This window comes from Episyrphus balteatus, chromosome 3 (assembly GCF_945859705.1).
Source record: "Episyrphus balteatus chromosome 3, idEpiBalt1.1, whole genome shotgun sequence".
Classification (NCBI taxonomy): domain Eukaryota; kingdom Metazoa; phylum Arthropoda; class Insecta; order Diptera; family Syrphidae; genus Episyrphus; species Episyrphus balteatus.
This window is the reverse complement of record NC_079136.1, coordinates 81,453,735-81,480,587: the sequence shown is the minus strand read 5'-3', so window position 1 is coordinate 81,480,587 and position 26,853 is coordinate 81,453,735. Positions and strand designations below refer to the sequence as shown.

General features: G+C 33.2%; 3 protein-coding genes across 3 annotated transcripts; 2 read left to right on the top strand and 1 right to left on the bottom strand.

Annotated features, from left to right (window-relative positions):
- The first annotated feature begins 2,779 nt into the window (after nt 1-2,779).
- LOC129916644 (uncharacterized) lies at nt 2,780-3,277 on the top strand. The gene is made up of 2 exons (XM_055996732.1): nt 2,780-2,863; nt 2,949-3,277. Exons 1-2 carry the CDS (start codon nt 2,845-2,847, stop codon nt 3,230-3,232), a joined length of 303 nt encoding a protein of 100 aa, XP_055852707.1. The 5' UTR covers nt 2,780-2,844; the 3' UTR covers nt 3,233-3,277.
- Nucleotides 3,278-16,781: 13,504 nt separating this feature from the next.
- LOC129916366 (uncharacterized) lies at nt 16,782-17,311 on the top strand. The gene is made up of 2 exons (XM_055996252.1): nt 16,782-16,917; nt 16,987-17,311. Exons 1-2 carry the CDS (start codon nt 16,902-16,904, stop codon nt 17,262-17,264), a joined length of 294 nt encoding a protein of 97 aa, XP_055852227.1. The 5' UTR covers nt 16,782-16,901; the 3' UTR covers nt 17,265-17,311.
- Nucleotides 17,312-24,843: 7,532 nt separating this feature from the next.
- Nucleotides 24,844-26,410, bottom strand: LOC129915804 (tetraspanin-33-like). The gene has a single exon (XM_055995491.1). The coding sequence runs from the start codon at nt 26,067-26,069 to the stop codon at nt 25,194-25,196; it is 876 nt and encodes a 291-aa protein (XP_055851466.1). The 5' UTR covers nt 26,070-26,410; the 3' UTR covers nt 24,844-25,193.
- Nucleotides 26,411-26,853: the final 443 nt, after the last annotated feature.

Here is a 26,853-nt window from a genome sequence, read left to right as displayed (position 1 = left end):
CTTCAACTTTTTGAATCGTTATACCTAAGAAACGGTGGGTCTTAGGAAAAAAAGTGTCATGATACTTTTTATTTATAATAATCTGGTCTACAATTCTTGCATTGAAAATTTTTTGATAAGACTTACCGTTTTGCTGAAAATCGTGAAAAACCAGTTTTTGTGACCTTTTGACCCCTATAACTCTTAACGCGGACACGATATCAATGTCGATTTTTCACATCTTCATAACAAAGCCGTCATTAAGCTGTATACCAAAATTCAGCCCAGTAGGAATTTTTCCGCAGATAAAACCTAAAATTACTGGACTAATAGACTTTTTTTGAAAAATCAATTTTTTTGAAAACGAGCATATGAAATGCTTTAAACTTTGTTTTACATAAGTGTCGAATAATTATTTCTTTTAAGCACTGATTTTTCAATCTTCAGTTAGACTACCAGAAGAATAAATGTCAATATAAAAAAAAATTTTATTCCTAGGAATAAGCCATAACTGGGGTTTTAAATGGCTATTGAAAAATTGGCTCTAAGTGGCATACAAATTTTTTTTTAATTTTAAATTTTGTAGGTGTATAGGGTGTCGCAAAAGTAATGGTTCAAACGAAATATGGCGAAAGGGCAACTTAAGGCCTTTCAGAATTTGGTAACTTTGTTCATCCCAAAATCCTTACGGATTATTAGGCAATGTTTTAGCAAATGAATTGTATCAAACAAAAATCAATTTTGGGCGGAGGAAGCAAACTACTGTCGCAAAGTAAGTATTTTTCCTAGCTTCACTCACACTGCATTTAATCGAAAACCGTAAGGATTTGGGATGAACAAGTTACCAAATTCTGAGAGCCCTTAAGTTGGCCTGACTTTTGGTATATAAAGAAAACCCTGTATATAAAGAAAACAATATTTTTTCTTTAAACAACTCTAACAATTGTAAAATTTGATTTACTAAAATATGAAATTTATTCCTCAATAAAAATTAATTAGGTATAGTTTATTTTTTTCTTCTTAGGACGTTTTAACATTATAGATTTTTCCACAGTAACAGTGACGTTTTTCTATACCATATTAAAGTAAATGTTGCCCAAAAAATTTTATATTGAAGTTATTAAAACTAAAAATTTTTTTTCCAAAATTGTTTGTTTTTTTTTTTCGAAAAAAAACTGGCTGAATAAATTATTGGACTCCATTAAATTGAAAGTCGCCATTTAAAAAGGGAAATTTTAAAATTTGAATACGATTTTACAGATTTTTAATGGTCACTTTAAATGTTATGGAGAGTAAATAAATTGGGCCTCAAGAGCTAAGAGCTTTGAAATATAGCTTGAGAAAATAGCACAAAGTCCAACATTTCATATCGAAATAATATGGTGTAACATTATTTATGGAAATTTAAATTCTTACTTATATTAATCAAGGGGCACGGTAGTGCCCAGCCAAGTTCTCTAGCAACTTTGGCACTACACCCTTATTTACAGGAAACAACTCAGGCCATTTTCGACCGCCCTCTAACTTCCACACCAAAGATGCTAGAAATTTCAAACTACATTTATTGAGCTTGTCAAAACAAAACTCCTCACAAAATTTCAGCCTTTTACGATGAGTAGTTTCTGAGATATAGGGCTTCAAAAATCGCAAAAACCGTAACTGACTGACTGACTCACTCACTCACTGACAGATCATCAAAATTATGGAGAACTTCCCGTTAACGTAGAAACTTGAAATTTTACACGGTGATAGGGCTTGTGGTGTATACAAAGGGAAAAATCGAAAATTTGAGATTTTCAATTCAGGGGGCGTGGCATCCGCCCATTTCCGCTGAATTATCATTAAATATTATAGAGCACTTCTGACTATCGTAGAATCTTGAAATTTGGTAGAATGGTAGAGCTGGTAGTTTATACAAAGGAAAAAATTTAAAATTTGAGAATTTCAGCCAGGGGGCGTGGCATCCGCCCATTTCCGCTGAATTTTCATTAAATATAATAGAGCACTTCTGATTATCGTAGAATCTTGAAATTTGGTAGAATGGTAGAGATGGTAGTTTATACAAAGGAAAAATTTTAAAATTTGAGAATTTCAGCCAGGGGGCGTGACAACCGCCCATTTCCGCTGAAGTTTCATTAAATATAATAGAGCACTTCTGATTATCGTAGAATCTTGAAATTTGGTAGAATGGTAGAGATGGTAGTTTATACAGAGAACAAATTTGAAGTTTGAGAATTTCAGCCAGGGGGCGTGACAACCACCCATTTTCACTGAATTTTCATCAAATATAGAGATTTTCAATTCTACAGCCATACCTTGCAAAAAGTAGTGAAATCACAACAAAAACATTACTGTTAAAAAGTAGCCAAGTTCTCCTATGTTGAAATTATGCTGGCACAAAAAGTACTGAGATGTAAAAGTGTACCAAGTTCTAAAGTTTGGGTTCAAATTCGTATCAATAAAATTTTTATTGTTTACTTGGCAATTTTTGAAATAACTTTAAAAATCGGTAATTAAAAGAAAAATTGTCAAGAGAACAATTAAAATTTTATTGATACGAATTTGAACCCAAACTTTAGAACTTGGTACACTTTTACATCTCAGTACTTTTTGTGCCAGCATAATTTCAACATAGGAGAACTTGGCTACTTTTTAACAGTAATGTTTTTGTTGTGATGTGAATTAACTAAAGAAGAAAGTTCTGAATGATGATTGTGAATTCGTTTACAGTATCTGCGCAATGGATATGACATACTTATAGATATTTGTTTGTAGATATTATATTCATCAGATTCCAGATACCATTAAGTGCTGTGTTCTAGTTTTCGCATCTTAAGAAAAAAAAGAAATATTTTTTATTAAAAAATGCCTCAACCCGTATCAGGTATAAATTAAACATACATTTATAAATGCTTAAAGTTTAAAATTAATAATTTTTAATTTAACATCATACATACATATATTTTTAGAAGATTTAGATTCAGAATCTGTTGAAGTGTTGCGAGAGCGCTTGAGTTCAATGAAACGTTTAATGGCAGAACAACGCAACAGTCAAAAGTCATCTTCATCTGCAAGTACTGAAGAAATATGGTCAAGAAATCGCCGAGCATCTACCGGAATAATTGATGGAAATTTTCTTAGTTTTGCATTTGGTGCAACATTGATTGGAATTATTAGTGTTGCATTTTATATATTCTACAGCTTGTATCAAGCAGTTTTGAAGAAATTTCCATCTCCTCATACTGAGTTGTAAGGTGGTGTTTTTTTGTACTGACAATCTTTAATAAACATAAAATCGTCATTATTATAAAATTAAATTTATGAAGTTAATACATACTTGAAATAATGTATTTGTACTCGAATCTTATGTAGCTTATTTATTAACTCAATAATAATAACTACAATGATAATAAAAAGTTAAAAAAAAAATTAATTAGGAGTTTTGTTATGTTAAATGCATTTTATTGGTCCACGTTTGCTCGCTTTAAAAAATGTGCAATTTCATCGGCAAAACTTTTTTAAAGATTAAAATACCTACACTTAATTTAAAAAAAAGTGATGCACTTTGAAATTTTGCAATGATTTGGAGCAAATTAAAAAGAAATAGTTTTTTCAATGCAGTTTTGTTTAGCTATTACCAATTTTGAACAAGGACCTGTTAAAAAATAAATAAAAATGTAAAATTTTAATTTCTGAAGATTTTTTCCCTTCTCCTAATTTACATAATGTCATATTTCTTAATTTAACTTTTTTATACTCAGTTTTATAGTAATAAAAAAAACTCTATTCAAAAAAGTATTTTTTTTAAATTTTCAAATTGCGTATGTTTCCACAAAGGCCATTAAAAAAACGAAAACATTTTTTACAGGATGATTTTTGGTGTATAGGTGGGCAATCTGTGAAAAATCCAAGTTTTTTCAGTCCGCTAGCCTCATTTTAAGAGCTCAAATAGTACAGGAAACAGGGAGCTGAAAATGGGTCATCTGAGAATTTTTGGAAAGGATTTGAATTTGATATTTCATATAAAAAGGTGCATTTAGACGAACATAAAAAAATTATTTTTTTTGTCTCAAAAACGTGTGGTTTGGCCGCCATTTTGAAAAATGAGTTTTTGTGATTTTCTCGGCTAATGTTTATCGTAGAACGGATTTTTTTGTCTTGTTTTGTAGAAAACCGTATTCTAAAACTTTTTTATTCAATAATTTTTTTTGCAATATTGCTCTATAAAAAGTTATTGATGAAAACATGTAACATTTTTGGAGATGATCGTGAGTTTTACATTTTTTTTTTAGTGTAGGTCCATCTGAGCGAAAAAGTTCTTATAATAACATTGATACAACTCTAAATTTCCTACATTTTGGTATATTAAGTTTTCTTGCACGTCCAAAATTATCTCAGTTATAACCTGACGAATTCAATATTTTGGTTGGGTAGAATGATAATACTGCTCAAAAAAATTTAACCTTTTTTTTTGGCAGAGGAATCAAAATATAATTTTTAGCAATTTATTTGAGAATTATTTGTAACGGTGTCTGTAAGAACTACCTTGCTCCTTCCAAAAACTGTTCTAATCTTTCCGATATCACTTTTATTGACCGAGATATCTTAGGTTTAAGCTTACGTATAAGCCAAAGACTAACTCAAATTAATCTTATAGTTAAGCTTAAACCTAAAATATCTAGGTCAATAAAAGAGATATCGGAAAGATTAAAACAGTTTTTGGAAGGAGCAAGGTAGTTCTTATAGACACCGTTACAAATAATAGGTCAGAACATTTTTGAGTGATTGTTGGGTATATTTTTAATTTTTTTTTTTTTTTTTTTGTTTGCTTTAGTTTCGAAAGGCTAAAAGTAAAGCATTAAAGCAAGAAAAAATTAACAGCCTTTAAAAATAATTTTAAATTAATTTTAACTTAAGTTTGTAGCGTTTTCGTTTGGTAATTCTTAGAATGGTTCGGGACTGTCCGATCCGGAATTCCAAACGAACAAACTTGGATAGGTACTTCTTTTTTATTCTGAAGTTTGGGTTTCTTTGTATTTGGGAAATGCCAAATAATATGCGAACGCCTGATGAAAGTTTTATTTTGTTTTTGTTATCGTTTTTTTGTTTTCTTTACTTTATATTAATATAATTTAAAGTTTGGAATAGTACAAAATCTCAATATTCAGAAATGAAGAACAAACAATAACATTCCATTACTTTGACGTCTTAAGTGTGAACATGTGTGTGATTCTCGTTTTGATTCTGCCTCAAAATTCGGAATCGATTTTCTCTTCTTTTCAGAATTAAACCTGTCATTGAGTGCCAAACGAACAGTTTCAGAATCGTTCGAATGAATTCCGGAGAGTCCCGGACGACCAAACGAAAACGCTATAAAACTTCTTATAAAATAGTAAAATTAAATTAAAATTATTGGTGGCAATGGTGCAGTGGATGTAGTGCTTGGAAGCCACCCGTGAGATTATATGAGATAATAATCATCTTATCCTCAATTCACTGTACCAACAAAAAATTCTTTCCTATCTTTCTATTCCTTCTAACTAGTGCCGTGCAGTATGCATTTTAAAAGACCTTAGGTCTAACAGGCATATAGTTAAAATTATTATATAATTAAAATTATTATTTTTTTGAAATACAAACAGAAGATTTTATCATTTTGACCAGCTTAAACCGTAAGAACAAAGACGTCGTGCATGTTATGATATTATTTATTTTTCTTTTTTATAAAAATAATCAAATTGAAAATTGTATCTTCGAACGGAAATATCCATCTCCATTTATCAAATTTTTACTTGCGATATATGTATGTAGGTACTATTGGCATGTTATGCATTCGTACAAAAAAAAAAGGTTGAGACAACAATTTTCCATGCATTAATGGTGATTGGAGAAGAAGATATAAGAACGAACTTTACGGGTTGTACAAGGACACTAACCTAGCCAAGAGAGTTGAAGTGCAGCTCCTGGGTCACGTTGAGCGCATGGACAACAATGCTCCGGCCCGGAAAGTTTTTGACTCCAACCCAGAGGGACGGCACAGTAGAGGAAGACCTCGTCTGTGGTGGCTCAAACAAGTGGAAGAGGACCTCAATCAACTTGGCGTGCGAAACTGGAAGCAGCGAGCTAAAGATAGAGCTGGCTGGCGAAGCTTGTTGGTTGAGGCCCAAATCCACAGTGGATTGTAGCCGCCTTACGGCGCTGGTCACCCTAAGTAAGTATGTAGGGTCAATGTGGGTAAATGTAAACAATTTCATGTCTATTTTTTCTTTCGACTTTAAATTTTTATATGTTTTCACGGAACAACTTGAATGGTATCTTCAAATTAAAATAGGAAATGATGGCAATTCTTCTTTATAAATTTAAACAAATATTTCCCAAATTGTTTAAATTACTGTCAAATATGGCATGTTTACAAATACCCCACCATGTTTGTGTTTTTTTACAAATTCGGGGTGAATGTAAACGGTGGTTTGAAATTTAGATTTTCCTCGTTATCATATGGATAACAACTTGAAAAACGTTCAAGAAGGTATTTGACAAAAACTTTTTCAAATTCCAATAAAAGTTTTTGTATTCTTCCTTTGATTCTTTATATAGGCACCCAAGAGCCAAGACCCAATATGCATCCTGAGCAGCTGTGAACGTCATATTTTTTTTTTTTTTCGTCAAAGACCGATTTTGCAACATCATCCATTGAAAATGATTGTGTTGGCTGCTTTAAAATGTGACTCCGTGGCACTTTAGCAACAGTAATTGACTAAAAATACTTTATCATCATCATCATATTGTAATGTTTTATTCAGGGTTCACAATAAAACTTATTTCGATTTATTTAAACTTCCACTTATATTTCCGTTCAAATAAGAACACACTTTATTTCAACTTAATTTACTTTTATTATTCGTTCAAACAAACACACGTTTAAATCACTTTATTTACTACTAAACAATTTCCAACACTTTATTTCACTTTGTACTGCACTCTTTCACTTTCAAAATTAAACTGTATCCGGTCGGTGTCCACGCTGCCCTTTTATACCTGAAATTCGGAATTCGAGAATGTCTTCGAAGGTTCTCGTCTTTGCTTCTCGAAGCTTCCTTTCCAAGAGGGGGCGCTTCATACTTCCAGTCCAGTGGGATATTTTGGGATATTCAGCAGTTGAGGGAATTTCTTTGGATGCGTTCAGAGGGTAGTTTCTTAATTACTAAAGGTCCGTTCACATTTCTACCTTTACTGTAGCAGGTAGTGTGTTCAGACTTTTATCTTAAAAGTAGTTCGGTAATTCATCGTTACATTGCCCCCCTCTTAGGATTGATCGTCCCGAACAACTCCATTGCTTCTTTCACCATTATAACGATGTAAACGGTCACAATGAACTACCTTTAATTTGCCTCTTACCCCTCTCTGTATACGGTAAACCACGTCGTTGATTCTGGTTATTACTGTGTAAGGGCCTTTCCAGTTTTGTTGTAGCTTCGGTGATAGTCCCTTTTGTCGGTGGGGATTGTAAAACCACACAAGTTCTCCTTCTTGAAACCCTGTTGCTGTCGCTCGCGCGTCATATCTTGTTTTCATCCTGTCACTAGACGCTTTTATATTTGTCCTTGTCCGTTGGTGAATGTCAGCCAGTGTTTCTTTCAGGTTATCAACATACTCATCTATTTCCTGTGGCTCATTTGGAACACATCCGAATTTTATCTCACTTGGCAGCCGTATTGTAGAACCAAAAAGGACTTCCGATGGTGTATGTCCAGTGGAACTATGTGTTGCACTTCTATAAGCCATCAAGAATAATGGAATATGTCGATCCCAGTCTCGTTGATTATCGTTGACTACTTTTGACAGGTGTTCCTTAAGTGTCCTGTTAAATCGCTCAACCATCCCATCAGATTGTGGATGAAGCGGTGTTGTTCGCGTCTTCTTGATGCCAAGGAGTGAGCAAACCTCTTGAAAAATCTTAGATTCGAAGTTCCTTCCTTGGTCGGAATGAAGTTCCATGGGTACTCCGAACCTGCTCACCCAATGAAAGACAATCTTATCCACAACTGTTTTGGTTTCCTGGTTTGGGATGGCAAATGCCTCAGGCCACTTGCTGAAGTAATCCATCACTACGAGGATATACCGGTTTCCTTTGTTGGTTTCGGGAAAAGGACCTGCCACGTCTATTGCAATCCTCTCAAAAGGTGTGCCCACATTGTACTGATGCATCTTGCTTTGCATTTTTCTAGCTGGTCCTTTGCTAGCGGCACAAGTATCACATTTTCGGCACCACTTTTCAACGTCTTCTCTCATACGTAACCAGTAGAATTGCTGGCGTACCTTTTCCAGCGTCTTGTTGATGCCTAAATGGCCTCCAGAAGTTCCCTCGTGCATCTCTCGGAGAACATCATTAACCTTTGACTGAGGTACGATTAGTTGCATTACATAAGATTTACCATCTGCGGATTCCCACTTACGCCTGAGTAACCCTTCTTGCACATGAAGTGAGTCCCATTGTGCCCAATATGCTTTGAGATTGGGGCTTCGGTCGGAGATGTCGGCCCATTCTGGTTTCTCTTCATGTTCCTTCCATGCAAGGATGGGTTCGATGTCCGAATCTTCCTGTTGGGCCATCCTGAGTTCTTCATTACTCCAGCCGCAAATGGGATCAGCTCTCGTTCTTCTTACAGCGACAACTTCCTTTTCCTCTAGCCGTGTGCAATGCTTGCAGTCTTGCTTGCACGGGCGCCGAGATAATGCGTCTGCATTTGAATGTAGCTTTCCTCTTCGATGTTGAATCTGACATTGATACGTCTGGAGTATCTCGATCCATCTTGCTACTTGACCCTCTGGATTTTTGAAGTTCAAAAGCCAATTTAGTGCACCATGATCTGTGCGAAGAAGGAACTTCTGTCCATAGATGTACTTATGGAAGTGCTTTGTTGCCAATACCAGAGCTAGAAGTTCCCTTCTGGTCACGCAATAGTTTCTTTCTTGTTTCGAGAGTACCTTGCTGAAATAGGCAACGACCTTTTCTTCTCCGTCATGAACTTGCGATAAAACAGCACCAACTCCAACATTACTTGCATCTGCGTCAATGATGAATTGTTTGCCTGGAGTCGGATAGGCCAACACAGGAGCTTCACATAACCGTAGCTTCAGTTCCTGAAAGCTTTTCTCACACTCACCTGACCATTTAAAGGGTTTACCCTTCTCCGTAAGCTGGTGCAAGCTTTTGGCGATTCTCGCAAAATCCTTCACGAACCGTCGATAGTACGTTGCCAGACCGAGGAAACTCCGAAGTTGATGCTTGTCCTGAGGGGTTGGCCAATTCTTCACAGTGTCAACTTTTTCTGGATCAGTCATTACTCCTTGGGATGAGATGATATGCCCCAAATATTTAACCTCGGTCTTGAAAAGTGCACATTTCTTTGGATTTAACTTAAGATGTGCTTCTCGTAGCCTCTGGAATACAGCCTTTAGGTTTTCACAATGGTCATCAAATGTTTTCCCGTAAACGATGACATCATCCAAATAGACTAGGCAAGATTTCCAGGTTAATCCATTTAAAACGCACTCCATTAAGCGCTCAAAAGTAGCTGGGGCATTACATAGCCCAAACGGCATGACATTGAACTGCCACAGACCATTTCCTGTGGAGAAAGCCGTCTTTTCTCGATCTTCTGGATGGATTTCTACCTGCCAGTAGCCACTCTTCAAGTCCAAAGTCGAAAACCATTGTGCTCCTTCCATTGCATCTAGAGTATCGCTGATTCTTGGCAGTGGGTAGCTGTCTTTCTTCGTCACATCATTCAGTCTGCGGTAGTCGACACAAAATCGAGTGCTTCCATCCTTCTTTTTGACGAGAACTACCGGTGATGCCCAAGGGCTTTTGGAATTTTCGATCAGCCCGTCTTTCTTCATTGTCGATATCATTTCTTCAACTTCACCTTGTTTGGCCAAGGGGAGACGTCTTGCTGGTTGACGAATCGGCCTAGCGTCTCCTGTATCGATTCGATGCTGCAACAGTTGTGTTCGGCCGTATTGCCCGCTGGGTGAAGAGAAGATATCAGCATATTCATGAAGAAGCCTTCCAGCAACATTAAGCTGATGTTGACTCAAGTTGTCTGATTTGAGAATTTGAGTCTTTAGTTTCTCAGAGTTCATAGTCATCTGTGTGTCCATCTCGTTGATCTTAGTTATTGCGGACACAGATTCACATTGCCCAACAACTTCTCCTTTCTTAAGCTTGATTGGGTACGGTTTGATGTTAAGTATCCGTACAGGTACCATGTTGTTCTTTGGTGCCACAAGAGTCTTCCCGATGATGATGTTTTCGGAACTTTGCTCAACTTCTGGTTCAACCATGAGGTATCGATGGCTTCCAAAGTTCCCCTTTAACTTGGTCCACACAAAAACTTCTGAAGAAGGAGGCAGGCACATGTCTTCTTTGATGACAGTTCTAATTGTTGTCGAGTTGTCAGTGCCATAGACCATTGGAATCTCTACATTTCTGTATTTCAGGACTTGATTACCGATATCCAAAATGATTTCATGCTCCTTCATGAAGTCGATTCCAATGATGCACTCGTCACATATATCTGCCACCAAAAACACATGCGAGAACTCTAGTTCTGCCATACGGATCGTAAGACGAACTTCACCGTACACCCTTGCTGCTTCTCCTGTGGCGGTCTTCAGACGGTAGCTGTTGGTGTTATGTAGCCATGTCATCTTCACCAAGTCTCTTCGTACAATGGAGGCGGTGGCACCGGTGTCAATTGTAGCCACGTGTTGTTTGTTGTTTATGGTCGCCTCCACTGTCAGACTTTTGTTGTCTCGTTTAGTCTGTGAGACTTGAATTGTGGTTCTGGGGCCATCGATACCAGAAACCAGCTTCTGCCCCTCGAAGGTGGTTCTTACTCGTTTCCCGAATGGGAATTCAAGATGAGCATGAATGTTAGTTGTATCGCTTACCTGTTGTTGGGCAATATTCCTGTTTCCACAGTGTGTGCAAGCAGTTCTTCTTGGTGGCAATCTGCACTGCCGCTGGAGATGTCCGGTCTTGTTACAGTTCCAGCATCGAGCAGCTCCGTCTCGCTGGTTTCTTTGGATTGCGAGTTTTTGACAAGAGCATTCCTCCACTGCAACTTCTCTTACCCGATGAACGCCTTGAGAAGCCTGTTCTGCTGCTTCCATAGTTAGTGCGAACGCTAATGCTTCAGGAAGGGAATGTTTTCCGGCTGTCCGAATCGCTCGCTGGAGATTTGTATCAGATACAGCACGAATAAAGGCTTCTGTCGCAAACTGACTGATAATATCGTCTCCTGCTTTCGGATATGCCAGATGAGCTAACCTTTCAATATCTGCTTGGAGTTGTTGCAGAGTTTCTCCTCTTTTCTGCACTCTTGTATTGAGTTGGACGCGGAAGACTTCCTGCATATGGCCATCTCCAAAGCGTTTTTCAATTACCTGGACAAGAGCGTTAAAGTTACCATTCTTTTCTGGTGGTAAAGTTTGTAATAACTCAGCAGCAGGACCTCTAAGAGCAAGAGTCAGCGCTATACATTTGTCTTCGTCATCCCAGCCATTTGTTGTGGCAGCTGCCTCAAACTGTTTCTTGTAGATTGACCAAGAACTTTGTCCATCAAAGGTTGGTGGATGCATTTCCTTCTTCTTTGGATACTCACCAGAACTTTCTCGGATCTTAATTTTCCGAACTTTGTCAAGTTCTTCGGTAAAACTTTGCATTTTCACTTCCATTCCTTTAAATTTGTCTTCGAATTTTATTTCTACTTTCTCGAGTTTTTCTTCAACTTTCTCAAACTTTTCTTGAGATTGTTTTTCAACGCCTTTGATTGAAGCATCAAGAGCAACGAACTTGTTCTCGATCGCATGAAGCTTACCTTCGATGAGGTTTTTCTGTTCATCTAGAAGGTTCTTTTGCTTTTCCAGAAGATTCTGTTGTTCACTCTTTTGTTCTTTACGTTGTGCCTCAATTTTTCCGAGAACATTACTCTGTTGTTTTTCTAATTGTTCTCTCTGTTCATTGCGTTGTGTCTCAATTTGTTTGAGAAGATTTTCCTCGAACTTAGCAAGGAGAACAGACATCATGGACGACATATCGGAACCAGTACTTACTTGTTCTTCTGTCATTTCAACTTCGAATTGAAATGTATCCAAATTTTCGTTTTCCTGGGTTAAATAATCCTGCAGACGAATAATGAGGTCATTTTTCGATCCAGCAGTAGGAAGACCTCGCTTATTTAATTCCGCCTTCAGCTCAGTTAAACTTAACTGATTTAATGTCTTACCCATTTTAACTTTTTAAAACGCGAGCACTTTTACTTATTTCAAAATGTATTACACTTTGTTTATTGTTAAGACACACGCGCACTTTTTATTTTTTTTTTCCGCGAAATTATCTGATTCGCACAAATAAATAAGTTTTATTCCACTTTTCTGACACCAATGTAATGTTTTATTCAGGGTTCACAATAAAACTTATTTCGATTTATTTAAACTTCCACTTATATTTCCGTTCAAATAAGAACACACTTTATTTCAACTTAATTTACTTTTATTATTCGTTCAAACAAACACACGTTTAAATCACTTTATTTACTACTAAACAATTTCCAACACTTTATTTCACTTTGTACTGCACTCTTTCACTTTCAAAATTAAACTGTATCCGGTCGGTGTCCACGCTGCCCTTTTATACCTGAAATTCGGAATTCGAGAATGTCTTCGAAGGTTCTCGTCTTTGCTTCTCGAAGCTTCCTTTCCAAGAGGGGGCGCTTCATACTTCCAGTCCAGTGGGATATTTTGGGAAATTCAGCAGTTGAGGGAATTTCTTTGGATGCGTTCAGAGGGTAGTTTCTTAATTACTAAAGGTCCGTTCACATTTCTACCTTTACTGTAGCAGGTAGTGTGTTCAGACTTTTATCTTAAAAGTAGTTCGGTAATTCATCGTTACAATATAATAAAACGGCAAACACTTATTTTGTGGTACAAAATACGCGGCCCACAAAAACCGAAGGGGCATAAATTATATACCGAAAGATAGGAAATTTTATCTAGATGTGCAGAATGTAAACATTATTCATTTTTTTTTACCGAAATAGATAAAAACAATAAATTAAAATTGAGGAAAAAAACAAAAACAAATGTTCTGAACCACGCCCTCTCCCTTCTGGAAGTAGAAACTTCTAAAAGTAAAGACGAGAACCTTCGAAGACATTCTCGAATTTCGAATAAAATTACATAAGTGTTGCATATTCTTAGTAGTTAATAAAGTGATTTATATAGTGTGCTTATTTGAGCATAAATAAAAGTTACAATCTTACAATAAGCACTCGAATTTTGAGTGCGGGGTCGGCTAGTTTTTATTAAAACCCATAATTTCAGTAAAAATATATGTTTATATTTACCCCCAGAATACGTTGTTTACATTTACCCATTATGAAAAATATTCTGGGGTAAATGTAAACACATGCAAATCGACATAACTGTCCTGTATTTTAAAATTTGTTTGTTTCACATAGAATCTACATCAAAATTAAAAACTATAAAGTATTTGCAAATTATACTGACTTAATTGAATCTGCAAAAATATTTAATTTTTCTGAAAGACTAACGACTTGTTTGGCACTTTAAAAAATTATCTTTCACGGAAAATACGCTCGTCGAATGAATTCTCTCTTGAAAGCAATGAGCTTGACGTATAAGTTAAAAGATACATGAGTCCGCGTTTTGTACTTATGTATGCATCAAAGAGATTTAACTTAAGCTTGTTATGAGTCATGTTTTCATTTACCCCTGTTTACTTTTACCCACATTGACCCTAACAATTTTCCATGACATGACAACGATGATAAAGAATGCCAAAAAATTGGGTCCCGGAAGTTCGTATGTCAGTCTGTCTGTCTGTAAACGAAGCTACAGCCTAAACGGATGGGCCGATTAATGTCAAATTTGGTATGTACCGTTATTTGGCAACTCTCCAGAGGAGTTTTTGGAATTAATTTGTTTGGACCAAAAATAACTGTAGGTACTTGTCATATACTGATTTTAGTAAAGCTGAAATTTCTCGAAAACGGCTCAAACAATTTTGTTTAAAAAATTAATTTTGATCCATGGAAGTCGGTTTTGTTTTTTGATAAAAATGATTATAATGAATTTTTTTTTAAATCATTATTAACGGTATGGAACCGTTTTTTTTAATCCGATTTTCTCCAAAATTACTTATTAGATTTCAACGATTTTTTTAAACATTTATATAATTTTAACATATGCCAAAAATAAAATTTTGAAAAAATTATTTTTTAGATTAAAAAAAAAAATTCTTTTTATTAATCAAATTTTCGAAAACCGGCCATTGAATTTTTTGAAATTTTGGTTTTAGATGTGGATAGGTAATTTCTTCAAAATGGCATCCATATTTTTTTTTTATATTATTTTTTTGATTTATAAAATATTAGTTTAAAAAAAACGGCTCTAACGATTTTGAAATTTTTTCTAAAAATGCTTCAAAACCCTCTGTCAGCACATGGCACAGTGTGGTAATTCGCCAATCTGACTGGACAAAATAGAAAAAAAAAAGTTTAGCCACATGATTTTAAATCATGAGCAGAGCTTCTCATTACAATGGGTAACTGTAATTCATGTTTGGTTTTTTTGTTTTCATCTCGGATTATCGTAAGCTAAGCTTGAAAGTTGGTTCTTGTCAACAGTTGGATGGAGATAATAGAGATAATACAAAGTATTCTATTTTTCGCTTGAGTTTGGTTGACGACTAAAAACGCTGTGGTAGTTTTTTTGTTGTAATTGTTTTTTTTTAATTGTTAATCTACATTTGGGGGTAAGGTATTATAATTTTTATTTATTAATTACCATTGCAACTATTTAAAAAAAAATAAATTCTGTATGAAGGCTAGGAAGTGCAAAAAAAAATATCTTTGTTTTTCAAATAGAGGTAAAGTTAATTTTTCCGCATTTTTCCGGTCTGAAATTAATTAATTAGTGTTTGGTGGAGTGTTGTCATTAAGATTAGCTAGTTACATGTCTCGCGTTTTCTCGACCGCCATACAACTTTTTTCACTTTTCAAAATGAAGTCAAGATTTTCAAAAAAACAAATTTTCGAAAAATGTGTCAAAACTGCCAAATAAGATCGAAAAGACAGTTTTTTTGATCTTTTAATGAGCAGGTATCATTTTTGGAACATTTTTGACAATAAATAAAAATTAAAAACATATATAAAAGTTTTGTGCTTCAAGTTAAGCGAAAAAAGACAAAAAAGGTGGAAGACACTTTGGACCACTCTTTAAACATGAATTTCATTTTGCTTGACCAATATTATGTGATAACTACATAAACAAAAACAGTAGATAGTGAAACAAAAGTAGAAAAGAATTTTTAAAAACTAAAAAAACGGAAAAAAAATAACAAACGGAAGGTTAAAAGTCTCCTAAGTGCACCTATCCATTAGAAAATAGTTAAAATCATTAGAATCGCTCTCCGCAAAATTTAAAAAGCATATTCCAATAATACCGGAAAGGATTTATAGAAATGTTCTTTGAGTGAAGGATCAAAATGTATAAAAGATTAAGTTCTGATCCTCTGGAACCACTAGACCACTGGAATTTTCAATCTAATGAGGCATTATCATTGATGAATGATGCTTTTCTGTCGGAACATCTTAAACAAGTTCAATGCAAAAAGCAAGCAAGTGTAAAAGGCCAGAAATAGGGTCACGAAGAAATTTAGAGAATTATTAGCTTGAAAAACATCGAAGGTAATATAAACACAGCTGTTTTTAATAGGCCCTTATGTTTCAAGTTTGCATCGCACAAAAAGGAGTTACTTTTTTAAATTATCTGCAGATATTTTTAAAGGTGATGCCATTTTTTATGATTGTGAAGCATATTTAATTAAAATCATTGCTAACATTTTAATTTAAAGCATGATATTGAGAAAATAAATCATGTATGTCACCTGGCAAAAACGTGTGTAAAAGTTCTATTTCTTAATAAAACCTAATTATTCTGCCTCTCTTTTTTCGTGAATAGCAATAGAGTTTTTATTTATTGAGATTTTTCAAGCGTTTTTTTAAATAATTAAGTATATCCAATCATAGAATATGTTTACGGAAACATAATCAAAAATGCATTTTCTTCATCACTATTTTGACCCACTTTTTGCAGAAATTATAGATTTCTTTTTAAAAAATCTTTCTTTTTTATAGAATTTTATCTATTCACATTCATTTGTTTAAAACTGTTTAGAAAAAAAGTCGATTAAACGCGAGTTATTAATTTTGTCCAGCTAGATTCGTGATTGGCCACACTGTGCATGGGTGCGAATTTGGCACTACAAAAATAAAAAAATAACAAGTTTAAAAAGAGTCTCTTTATAATGGTTACAATATATTTTTTTGGAATTGTTAATACAATATTCGAATCGGAAAATTCTACATAAATTTCTTATTCGTATTCTCTATAAAATATAAGGGATAAAAAAGTTCGACAAGAAAAAGTAGAAGCAGAGAGGTGTGCCTACAGAAGGTAAAGGTTAATAAAAGAAATGAAATTGCATACTTGTTTTGGGGCTCAATTTGATTTAAGATGTTTTTTTTATTTCCTTTTAAAAACGAATTTTAAATTTTTATATAAATACTCTTAAACATTTTAGCAACTTGAACCCTAAGAGCAAATTTGTGTGCTTTTTATTTAGTGTACTATTCAACCATCTTTAGCAATTGTGAATTGAGGATAAATCATTGTGAGCACTTCTCAAAATTATCGATGTAATTCCTGCGCAATGGATGTTGATGTTGCATACACCTTACCAATATCAGAACTGGATTTATCATTTTTTCAGATAGTGTACAGTGTGGTATTGGAATTTTTGCATCCTTGAACAAAATATCTTTTGAGAAGAAATGTCTGAATCTGCAGGTGTGCACTATGCAAGAATAACTTTATATCCAATATACCAGTTAAAACAAATAAATTCTTTTATTACAGAAGATCTTAATTCAGAATCTGTTGAAGTCCTTCGGGAACGCCTTAGTTCAATGAAACGATTAATGGCAGAGCGCAACAGTCAACAATCCTCGCCAGCGAGTACTGAAGAAATTTGGTCCAGAAACCGTCGAACTTCTACTGGAATAATTGATGGGAATTTTCTTAGTGTAGCATTTGGAGGTGCCTTGCTAGTGATTGTCACGGTTTCCGTGTATGCATTCTACAACTTATATAATGCGATTTTAAAAAAGTTTCCTTCCCATCACGAAGAATTATAAAATTTTTACTGTAATGGGCATAACTAATGATATCAGATATTGCTAACAGAAAGCAACTAGATTATTTTAAACTAAATTTTTTTTCTCTAATTTTTTTCTATAATAAAAAAAATGTATACATAAATGTGTGAACTTGAATTGATTTATAAAAGTTTAATTTCAATAGACTACATGAAGTTCTAGACTCGTAAAATTCGCATTACAGGGTTGTGTATTTGATACCCAAAAAGGACTTCTTGGTTACAAAGTAACCAAAACTATAGTTAAAAATGCTAATTAAATTTTGATTATTTGTATTGGTTTTGTTTTTGTGATAGGTTTGTATTTGTTTATTTTTTGTAATTGTTTTTAAAAAAACAGAATATGGGGCTGTATTTTTTAAATTTTTGATTCTTATTTTAAAGAATTTTATTTGTCTGTTTATTTATTAACACTAATGACAAGAAGATGAACATTTTGTTCAATTATTGAGTGCATGTGTTTGAGCCAAAGTTGTGATTCACTTTCTTTGCACGTTGTCCATATGCACTGTGGCGTATACGTGTTCTTTTTTACTAACTTTGTTTTTACCGCATATGCAATATTAGGGGAGAAAACGGTTAATTTAGCTAGAAAATGTAAATTCATGCAGTCTGGCCATATGACACATGATTTTTAAAGTATTTTATAATGTACTAAATGAAATGAGACCCGAAACGACCACTTTGAAAAATTTTATAGTCCTTTTTATAAAAACATGAATATTTATGGAGTAGGGTTGAGCGAGATCAAAAGCAATAGTATTGACAACTAAAAAAAAAACAGTACTTTTCTTAGAATTAAGAATTAGAAAAATATTTGTCTTTTTCAAAGCTATCAGCCCATCTTTATTGTTTAACGTTGTTTGTTTGTCTGTTTTAAAATGAATCATAAAATGCTATGCTGCGTAGTGTAAATTTCTTTCTTTTGTGCCTCTAGAAAACTAGATCAAGACTTGACACACCGCGCCGACAAGGCATTTCAAATTAATTTTTTTGTTTAATGGTACGAGGCTCTAAAAAGGTTCGCCACGAATTTATAGCTAAAATATAGTACGTATACGTCAGAGTAAATATATGTATTTTCTTTTCTTCTAACCAGCTGATCAAAAGTCTAAAGTATAAAAAAATGAAGAAATAACATGAAAGTTTATCCGTCATAGATAAATAGGCACTGCATCATGTGAAAACCATATTAACCATACCATGTCGATCCGTTACTTTAATTCTAAGTGCTTTCCGGATCTACTTTGTTTGTGCTTTATTGTTTAAGCCGCGTTCTTTCTTTTTTGGTCAATTAAATACTTTAAGTTGATCATAAAATCCTTAAGTTCTACCTACTATTTCTTGCCCCTAAGTTATGTTAAACTTAGAGGAATTTATGACACAATTTGAAGTTCGTGCAAACCGCTATGTATAACTTAAGGGTTTATGTTTCACATAAATATTTAAGACTCGTTTCAGCAAATGGGCCAAGGTATTTTTTAAAATGTAGATTTCCTTTTTTTTTTTATTTTGAATTTTTTTTGCCTTTAAAAGGTGTTTACGTTATTTAAAATATGTTTTTTTTTTTCAACTAAGTAATTTCCTTTTTTTATGGGGTTTTCGTTTGGTACAAAAATCAATTTATCTTTTGATTTAGATCTGTCAAAAAACTGATTTTTTCAATTTTTGCCTTCGTTTGGCCAAAAAAAATTGATTTATTTTTTGATCTTAGATCAAATTTCCAGATCTGGTTTTCGGTAGATTTACCCCTCTTTTACTAACACCACTCTGCACCATTGTTGACATCCATCAGTTTGACAATTTTTTTGTTGATAATAATTTGTTTCGGTTTCAATAAAGAATTAAAATTTTTTTGAATTCAAATGGAAGCAATTTTAAGTGAATTAATTTATTTGTCCAGCTCATCTTCGAATAAAAAAATCAAATATGGAATCAATATTTTTGACAACTGCGATCGCTGCTTAGCTCACAGACATAAATACACACCAATACTATAGCAAATAAAAATCAATCTGAAAACGTATTCGTTTCGAAACGAAAAAAATCAATTTATAGATCAAAATATAAATTTACCAAACGAAAACCCAATTAATTTTGATCATTTAAAGTGAGAGTTCAAAGTGTTTTTTTCACGAAAGCTGAAAAAGAAAACTTAACAAAAAAGTAATATAGTAGACCTTGGTACCTAAAAACCTAGTACTATACATCAGGTAAAAAAATAAAAAGTTCCGCAAACTTCCGCCATTTTGTTTTATTATTTGTTTTCTACATGGGTTAGACGTTAGAGGGTAAAAAACTCTACCCATTTTCGCTTGCGATACTAAATGGTTCCGAGATCTTAGCATCCCATGTGTAAAATTGTATATATTCAATCAACAACAACAAATGTCAACTGGTGTAGTTGTTTAGTCAACTATTATTTTGTTTTAATTATTTTGTTTGGGCCCTACCAATAATCAAATTTAAAGCTGACTTTAATTTTTACCTTAATTCTACATTTTTCACAATTCCAAAAACCAATTTAATTGTCAAGTTAAAGGCTAATGCTCGATTAAAATTTATAGTTGGGAAACTCAACTATAAAATTTAACCAAGAGTTAGCCTTTAACCTGACTATTTAATTGGTTTTTGGCACTGTGAAATATTTAGAATTAAGGTAAAAATTAAAGCGAGCTTTAAATTTGATTATTAGTAAGGCCCTTTGTGTCTTAACTGCGGGTCACTGTGGTGTATGTGTAACTTTTTTATATTGAAATATTTTATTGGTTAATACAAATTGTAAAAATATGGTAAGTAATTTTTGTATTTATTGATTACACTTTTAAAAAACCTTTTTCTTTACCTATTTGGGTCAGATACCCCTATGCGCAACGTCTCGTCGCTCGCTTCAGACAATATTTTGAAAATATTTAAAGAAAGACATGTGTTTTGTTTGTGCTTTATGGCTTTTTACTTATGGCAGATACTCGGCTAGTGTATATAGAAAATAGAAGGATTGTTCCGAAGCCATTTTTAATTGTATGTTTTTAAAAAGTGTGTTTATGTTTACTCAGTTCCAAAACTTCTCACCTGTGAAGTTACATGTATGTTCATTGAACATTGTTCAACCAAAGTAAGTAAACTAAAGAGTAAGTAAAACTAAAGTGTGTAATACCCGCCTTATACAAGAAATCAAATGGCATTATACTTCATTTGGTGGTCAAAACCATAAAGAAAGATGTTTAGAGTTTATAAAAACACATATTTTTTTTACTTCTTGAAATTCCTTGAAAAATCTAATTATAATTTTTGGTAAAATTTTTAATATTTTTTTCATAAAAATCTTCAACATAATCCAGCGATTTTTACTATTTGACCAAGTACGTGCGACATTATATTTTGAAAAATTAAATCACAGAGTTTTGTCTATACGTGCACGGTTTATGTTTGTTTTTTTTTTTTTTTTTAATCAGTCATGTTTCTTATCAACTAAACTCATAATATTTCTAGGTATTCAGCCCTGCACAGATCATTTCTCGCTTGTTATTTATATTATTTGCAAGTCATAGTTTTTGTAAACAAGCAATATTGCAATTATACTTTATTCAATAATCATACTCAGTTCATTTAAATGCAAGTATAAAATAAACCAAGAAAAAAAAAACAACTATAGTGAGGGGGCTGAATCAAATTTGCATGGTTGGTAGTGCTCAATATACATACATGTCACTTCCATCCGGAAGGGTACATACAAAAGTTTTCCTGTGTTACACCGTATAAAAAAAATATTTTTACTCATATGATTCGATTTATTTTGTGTTTTTTAGAAACAAAGAACACTTTTGAAATGATACCATTTTCGAGGATTTAGCCTCACTTTTGTCTTATCATCAATAGCTATAAATAGTGGTAATTTGTTTATTAAAACCGTTAAATGGCATATTTTGGTGTAGTCATGAAAAAAATCTTAAGAAAATCAAACAAAAAGAAATTTAAACATAATTAAACAACAACTATGAATATGGCCCATTATGTTTTTTTTAATAATATAATACCATAAAAACTTCCAGAAATTTTGACATAAGACAATTGAATCAGTACAACTTGTAAGTGATATATGTATGCAAACCTTTCTTATACAAAAAAAAATTGACAAAATATTCGTCTTTTCAAGAAAAAACGAAGTAATTGGCATAGCTCGCTCCTTCAAAATAACTGACTTCAAATGCTGTTCTCAAATTTTGATGAATTCTTTTTAAACACTCCTCGAAAAAACTGAATTTGTCGGTCCTCTTGGAAAGTATTTATTTTTTTCAAGTTTTGCCGAAGTATTGGTTTGTTGATGGGCGCTGTTATAGCTATCAGTAAAATCCATTAGTAAAAATTTTGTTTAGCTATTTTGAATGCTTTAAACTTTTATTTTGAGCAAAATATTGATGAAATAAGTTGAAAGCTTATTTTAATTATTTTTTTTTTCAAAAAGAAGCAATGCATTTGGTGTTAAATTTTATTCACAAATCCATTTTATAAATTTTACTGTTCAGTAAAATGAAATTTCATCAGTAAAATTTATAAAATGAATTTGTGACTAAAATATAACACCAAATGCATTGCTTCTTTTTCAAAAAGTTAGTGAAAATGTGTTTTTACTTTATTTCATCAACATTTTACATACATTAGTATTCAAAATAGCAAAACAGAATTTTTACTGATGGATTTTACTAATAGCTATAACTGAGCCTTAATGCGGTTGATAAGCTCCAAAATTCTAAAAAAATGTCCTTGGCTCTCCAGTGAAATTTGCTACATTTACGAAGTTCTTGTTGTTTTTTCGTCCAATTTCTTAACATTTTTTAGTTTGTTTTCCTTTAGCAATTCTTCTTCTTCCTTTTTCTCGGCGCTGTTATGATCTCGATGTCGAGGGGATCATAACCTTCCCACGTTACTGCTTCTCACTAGTGATCCGCCTGTGGGGTTCCCCGGGTTGACCTCAGAAATCGGCGGCAAGCCTCCCGGTTTTGTATTGTTCCGTTTTTGAGGCCAACTGAATGCTGGTGTTTTTGCATTTGCTTGTACCAGGAGTTTTTAGGCCTACCTTTCTTTTTATTTCGTGTTGGAACGTTGCTTTTTTGACGGGGTTCTCAGGATCTCTCCTTTGAACATGGCAATACCAACTGAGTCGGTCGTGTTCAATTTTTCCTTTAGCAATTAATGAATTGAATAGTTATTTATTATGCGAAGTAATTATTCTTGAACATAAATTCCTTCAAATTTTCAGGCCCCAAGAAAATCCCCAGTGGATTAACCATCAGCCCACTCCTCTCGATCGCAATTAAAAATCATAATGTCAAATTTGGGACCTAAATATTTCATACTTTATTATTGTTTTTTTTTTTTTTTTTTTTTTTTTTTTTAAATAGGATAATACATTTTTAATTTTCATATATAAAGTCGTGGAGATTTTTGTATCTATTTTTTTGTTTTTTTTTTTTTTCAACTATAATGTTCTTACTTAATAAATGGTTATACGTACACTGCCGGTCAAAAGTTTGGAAACTCTAAATAAAAAATCAAGTTTTCATGTTTATTGGTGCTTCCCGGGTTCAAATAAATTTTGTTTCTATGGTTTTCTTAACTTTTTCTTAAGCTTGTGTTATAATCTAGACATTTTATACAAATTTTAAAAATTCAACCATTTTAAACGACCATTGGACATATTTACTTTCAAAGAACATTTTTCATATGAATTCTTGCATACAAAATATTGCGTTTTTTTGTCTCAATTTTTAAAATTTGGCAAAAAACCTGCATTATTTTCACTTTAAATATACTGTACTGTAATTATGATGTCTCTTTTTTATAAAAATGGAAACACAAAGAGACATTTAATACAGATTTGTGAAAACGCAATAAATTTCGAGGATTTAACGATTTTTTTTGGTAAAGTTAGTTTAAAATGGCGAAAACTAAGGAATTATCTATTGAGAAACGGGCTAATATTGTTATCTTACAAAAAATAGGGAAAACTTTTATCGAAATAGCCAAAATTTTAAACATTTCCAAGGAACGGTTTCAAAAACACTTAGAAGAAATCGGGAAACGGTCACAAACACTGACAAAAAACGATCTGGTTGACCTCGGAAAACATCAAAAAGGGATGATGACAAAATATACACCATCCACTATGCAAATCATTTTGAAAGGGCTTCAAAAATCAGAAGCAAAATAAATGAACGTTTGGATTTAGCAATTTCCGTAACTACTGTACAGCGAAGACCGCGTGAAAAAGGTATGTTAGGGAGAGTGGCTGCAAAAAAACCACTTCTGCGACCACAGAATAAGAAGAAGAGACTCGAATTCGCCATGCAACACAAAAACTGGACCATTGACCAATGGAAGGAAGTGTTATGGTCGGACAAATCAAAATTCGAAATATTTGGGTCGCATCGTCGGTAATATGTTGGCCGTAAAGCGAATGAAAAATATAATTCGAAGTGCATTTCGCCAACGGTCATGCATGGTGGAGGGTCAGTGACTGTATGGGGCTGTTTTAGTTACGATGGAGTTGGTGAATTGATGGCATAACGAGAAAAGAAGGTTATCATCGTATTCTACAGTACAGTGCAATACTGTCTGGGGTCGGTCTTATTGGATATGGTTTCAGTTACCAACAAGACAATGACCCCAAACACACTTCTAAGTTGTGTTCCACCTATTTAGAACGAAAAGAAGAAGAAGGTGTGCTGCAAAAAATGGTTTGGTCACCGAAATCTCCCGATGTTAATCCCATCGAATTATCGTGGGAAGAAATGGACTGCCAAGTAAGGGATTTGAAACCAACCAGCCAAATTTCAATGTGGAATTGTCTAAATAAAGTTTGGAAACTTTCAAGTCAAAAAACTTCAAAATCTGGTCAACAGAATGCCCCGAATATGTGCTGTTATCATAAAAGCAAAAGGCGGCTTTTTCGACGAAAAGAAGTTGGTCTGATTTCTTTTGATTTCTCATGTTTTAAAATGGTTGTTTTAAATAGAAATTTATTTAACTGTTTAGCAAATGCTACAAGTACCGCTAGTGTATTCATTGACATTCAATAAAATTCATAAATGGCCAATAACATTGCACCAAAGATAAAAAATTGATTTTTTGTTCAGGGTTTCCAAACTTTTGACCGGGAGTGTATATGTTTATGTTTTTTTTTTAATTCTATGTATGTATGTGTTATTTTGTTCGATTAATATTTTTCTTTCTTTTTTTTTTGTCTTCATTCATATTATTTATACATAATATATGAGTACATATTTATAATAATTGTGTATAAAATCACAAAAATATCTATCATTTTTGAGTAATGTTTTTGTAGCATTTTTGTTTTATTTTTTGTTTCTTGTTTTTCTTAAATATTTTGATTATAGATTATAAATAGTGGTATTGAGTAAATTCATTATATAAAGGAGAGAACTTTTTTGTGTTTTTTATAGCACTCGAAAAAATGTAAGAAAAAAATTCAAAAGTAATACAATTATAAATTCGAAAAAAATAAAATATTACAAAACAATACTATTGTTGATCTATGTTTTTTTTGTTGTTGTTGTATTTATCTCATTGTAAATGGCAATGTTCGTTTTGTTTGTTTAAATATACATATTATATTTTTTTTTTTCTAGTCTTAATTTGAATATAAAACAAAATCTTTTTTAAATTTAAAATGAAACCAAATTTCCAGTATAAACAAAACATAAATTATTTTAAAAAAATTAATAAGAAAAAGAAAACACCCCTCAATTTAATTCAGCACGTTTGAGTTGTTGAAGCCAGTCAAATTGTTGTATATCATCGGTGACTTTGTTATGTTTGTGAATTTGCCAAATATTCATTCATATTACTTGTCACCGGTGTTGTGTGCGATGTATTGCTAGGTTTTTACTCACGCCGCCCACCTAGACTTTTGCAAATCAATTTGTCCCTCCAAAGTCTTGGCCAAATAGATAACAAACAACTGAATCAAAGCAATACCCAAAGCGACCCCAGCAATTGTATAGAGATTCCTTTCCGCCCAAACTCGTACAATTTCAATGCATCCACTTGTCCAAATGCGTTTACTAGCTGCTGCCACAGATTGACCCTGCACATCATAGCCACACATTATATTAACCAATCCAGAACTAATATCAGTGGCATTAATACAACAACTATACGGCACACCGCACTTCTCAACACTGGGCGATGAACAATTAAAGTATTCATTCTTGCTCCAATCTTGATAGCCAGCATTGCTCAAGCCACAACACTTGAACTCCTGCTGAGCAAAGTCAATGAGATTCTGCAAGTCCGGGTCATCGCGATAAGTGTGTATTATCTTATCGGTAAATGAATCTTCCAGGAAAGAGTTCATATTGTGCGGAAAGACAAAGCCCATAATGGCAATTGCCATTTCAAAGAGGAAAAACAATAGCAAACACATGGAATAGAATTTTAACAAACAAGTATTCTCTCGCAGAGCACCGAGACAGCCAGCAAAGCTAACAACAAAGATAACAATGCCAGCAATCATCATGACAAGAGAAATATTCAATACGACATCGTAGAAGCTCTCCAAACGTACCCATCCAGTGGATTCCCATTTTTCTTTGAAGGCGTATAGACCGATGCCCATTAGGAGACCACCGAATAGCCAAAATATGAAATTCAACATGAATATCATGTATTTGACACAGGATGAGACATAGGTGAAGTTGTGAGAGATTCTCGGATGCATGTCGCGTACTTCAATTCCACAATAGCCGTGACGATAATTACTCATTACTTTTGGTTTTTTATTTGATTGGTGGGCTGGTTGGTGGCTCACTTCACTTTAACAAAAGTGTACGATGGAGTAGTTTTTTTTTGTGTTTTTTTGTTTCCGCGTTCGAGAGAGACTTTTTAAGCTGCTTTGAGCTTATACTGGGTTAATATTTGTAATAAATATAATTTTTAGGAGTACATTGTTTAACTTTATTGTGTTTTTTAATCACTAATGATTTGATTGGGTTTTGGTGGCGACTGGTTTATGAAAATTGCAAAACTTTTTTCTTTTTTTAATTGTGAAAGAATTTTTCTTCTTTTTCTCGTTAACAACAAATAAAAAGCTACTGTCACTGAACTATGTAGTTGAACAGGGATGATTTGAGGCAGTGTACTAACATCTTTGCAGTTTGGAACTGTTTGATTGAAGATTGATGAAAAGAAGTCGGTAGTGTAGTTTTGTGTAGTGTGTGCTTTTGATAAAAGAGCTGGACCCTAATTCAATAACTTTTATCACTAGCGATAAAATATTTGATTGACTTTAAAATTCATTTTATGTATCTTATCAAAATGAAAGAAATTCTATTCAAAATAATTTGTTTTTAATTCATACATTTAGAAAAAAAGACATTTTGCTATATTAATGGAAGTTTTCACTACAGCCCAAATGATATAATTTTGCAAATAAGTGCCTGGCTACACAGTGTTTATTAGTGTAATTAATTAATTGAAAAACCAGTATGTTTTTCAATTGATTAAATTAAATTCAAAAGAAATCTTGTATTTCTAATAATTAATTTTCA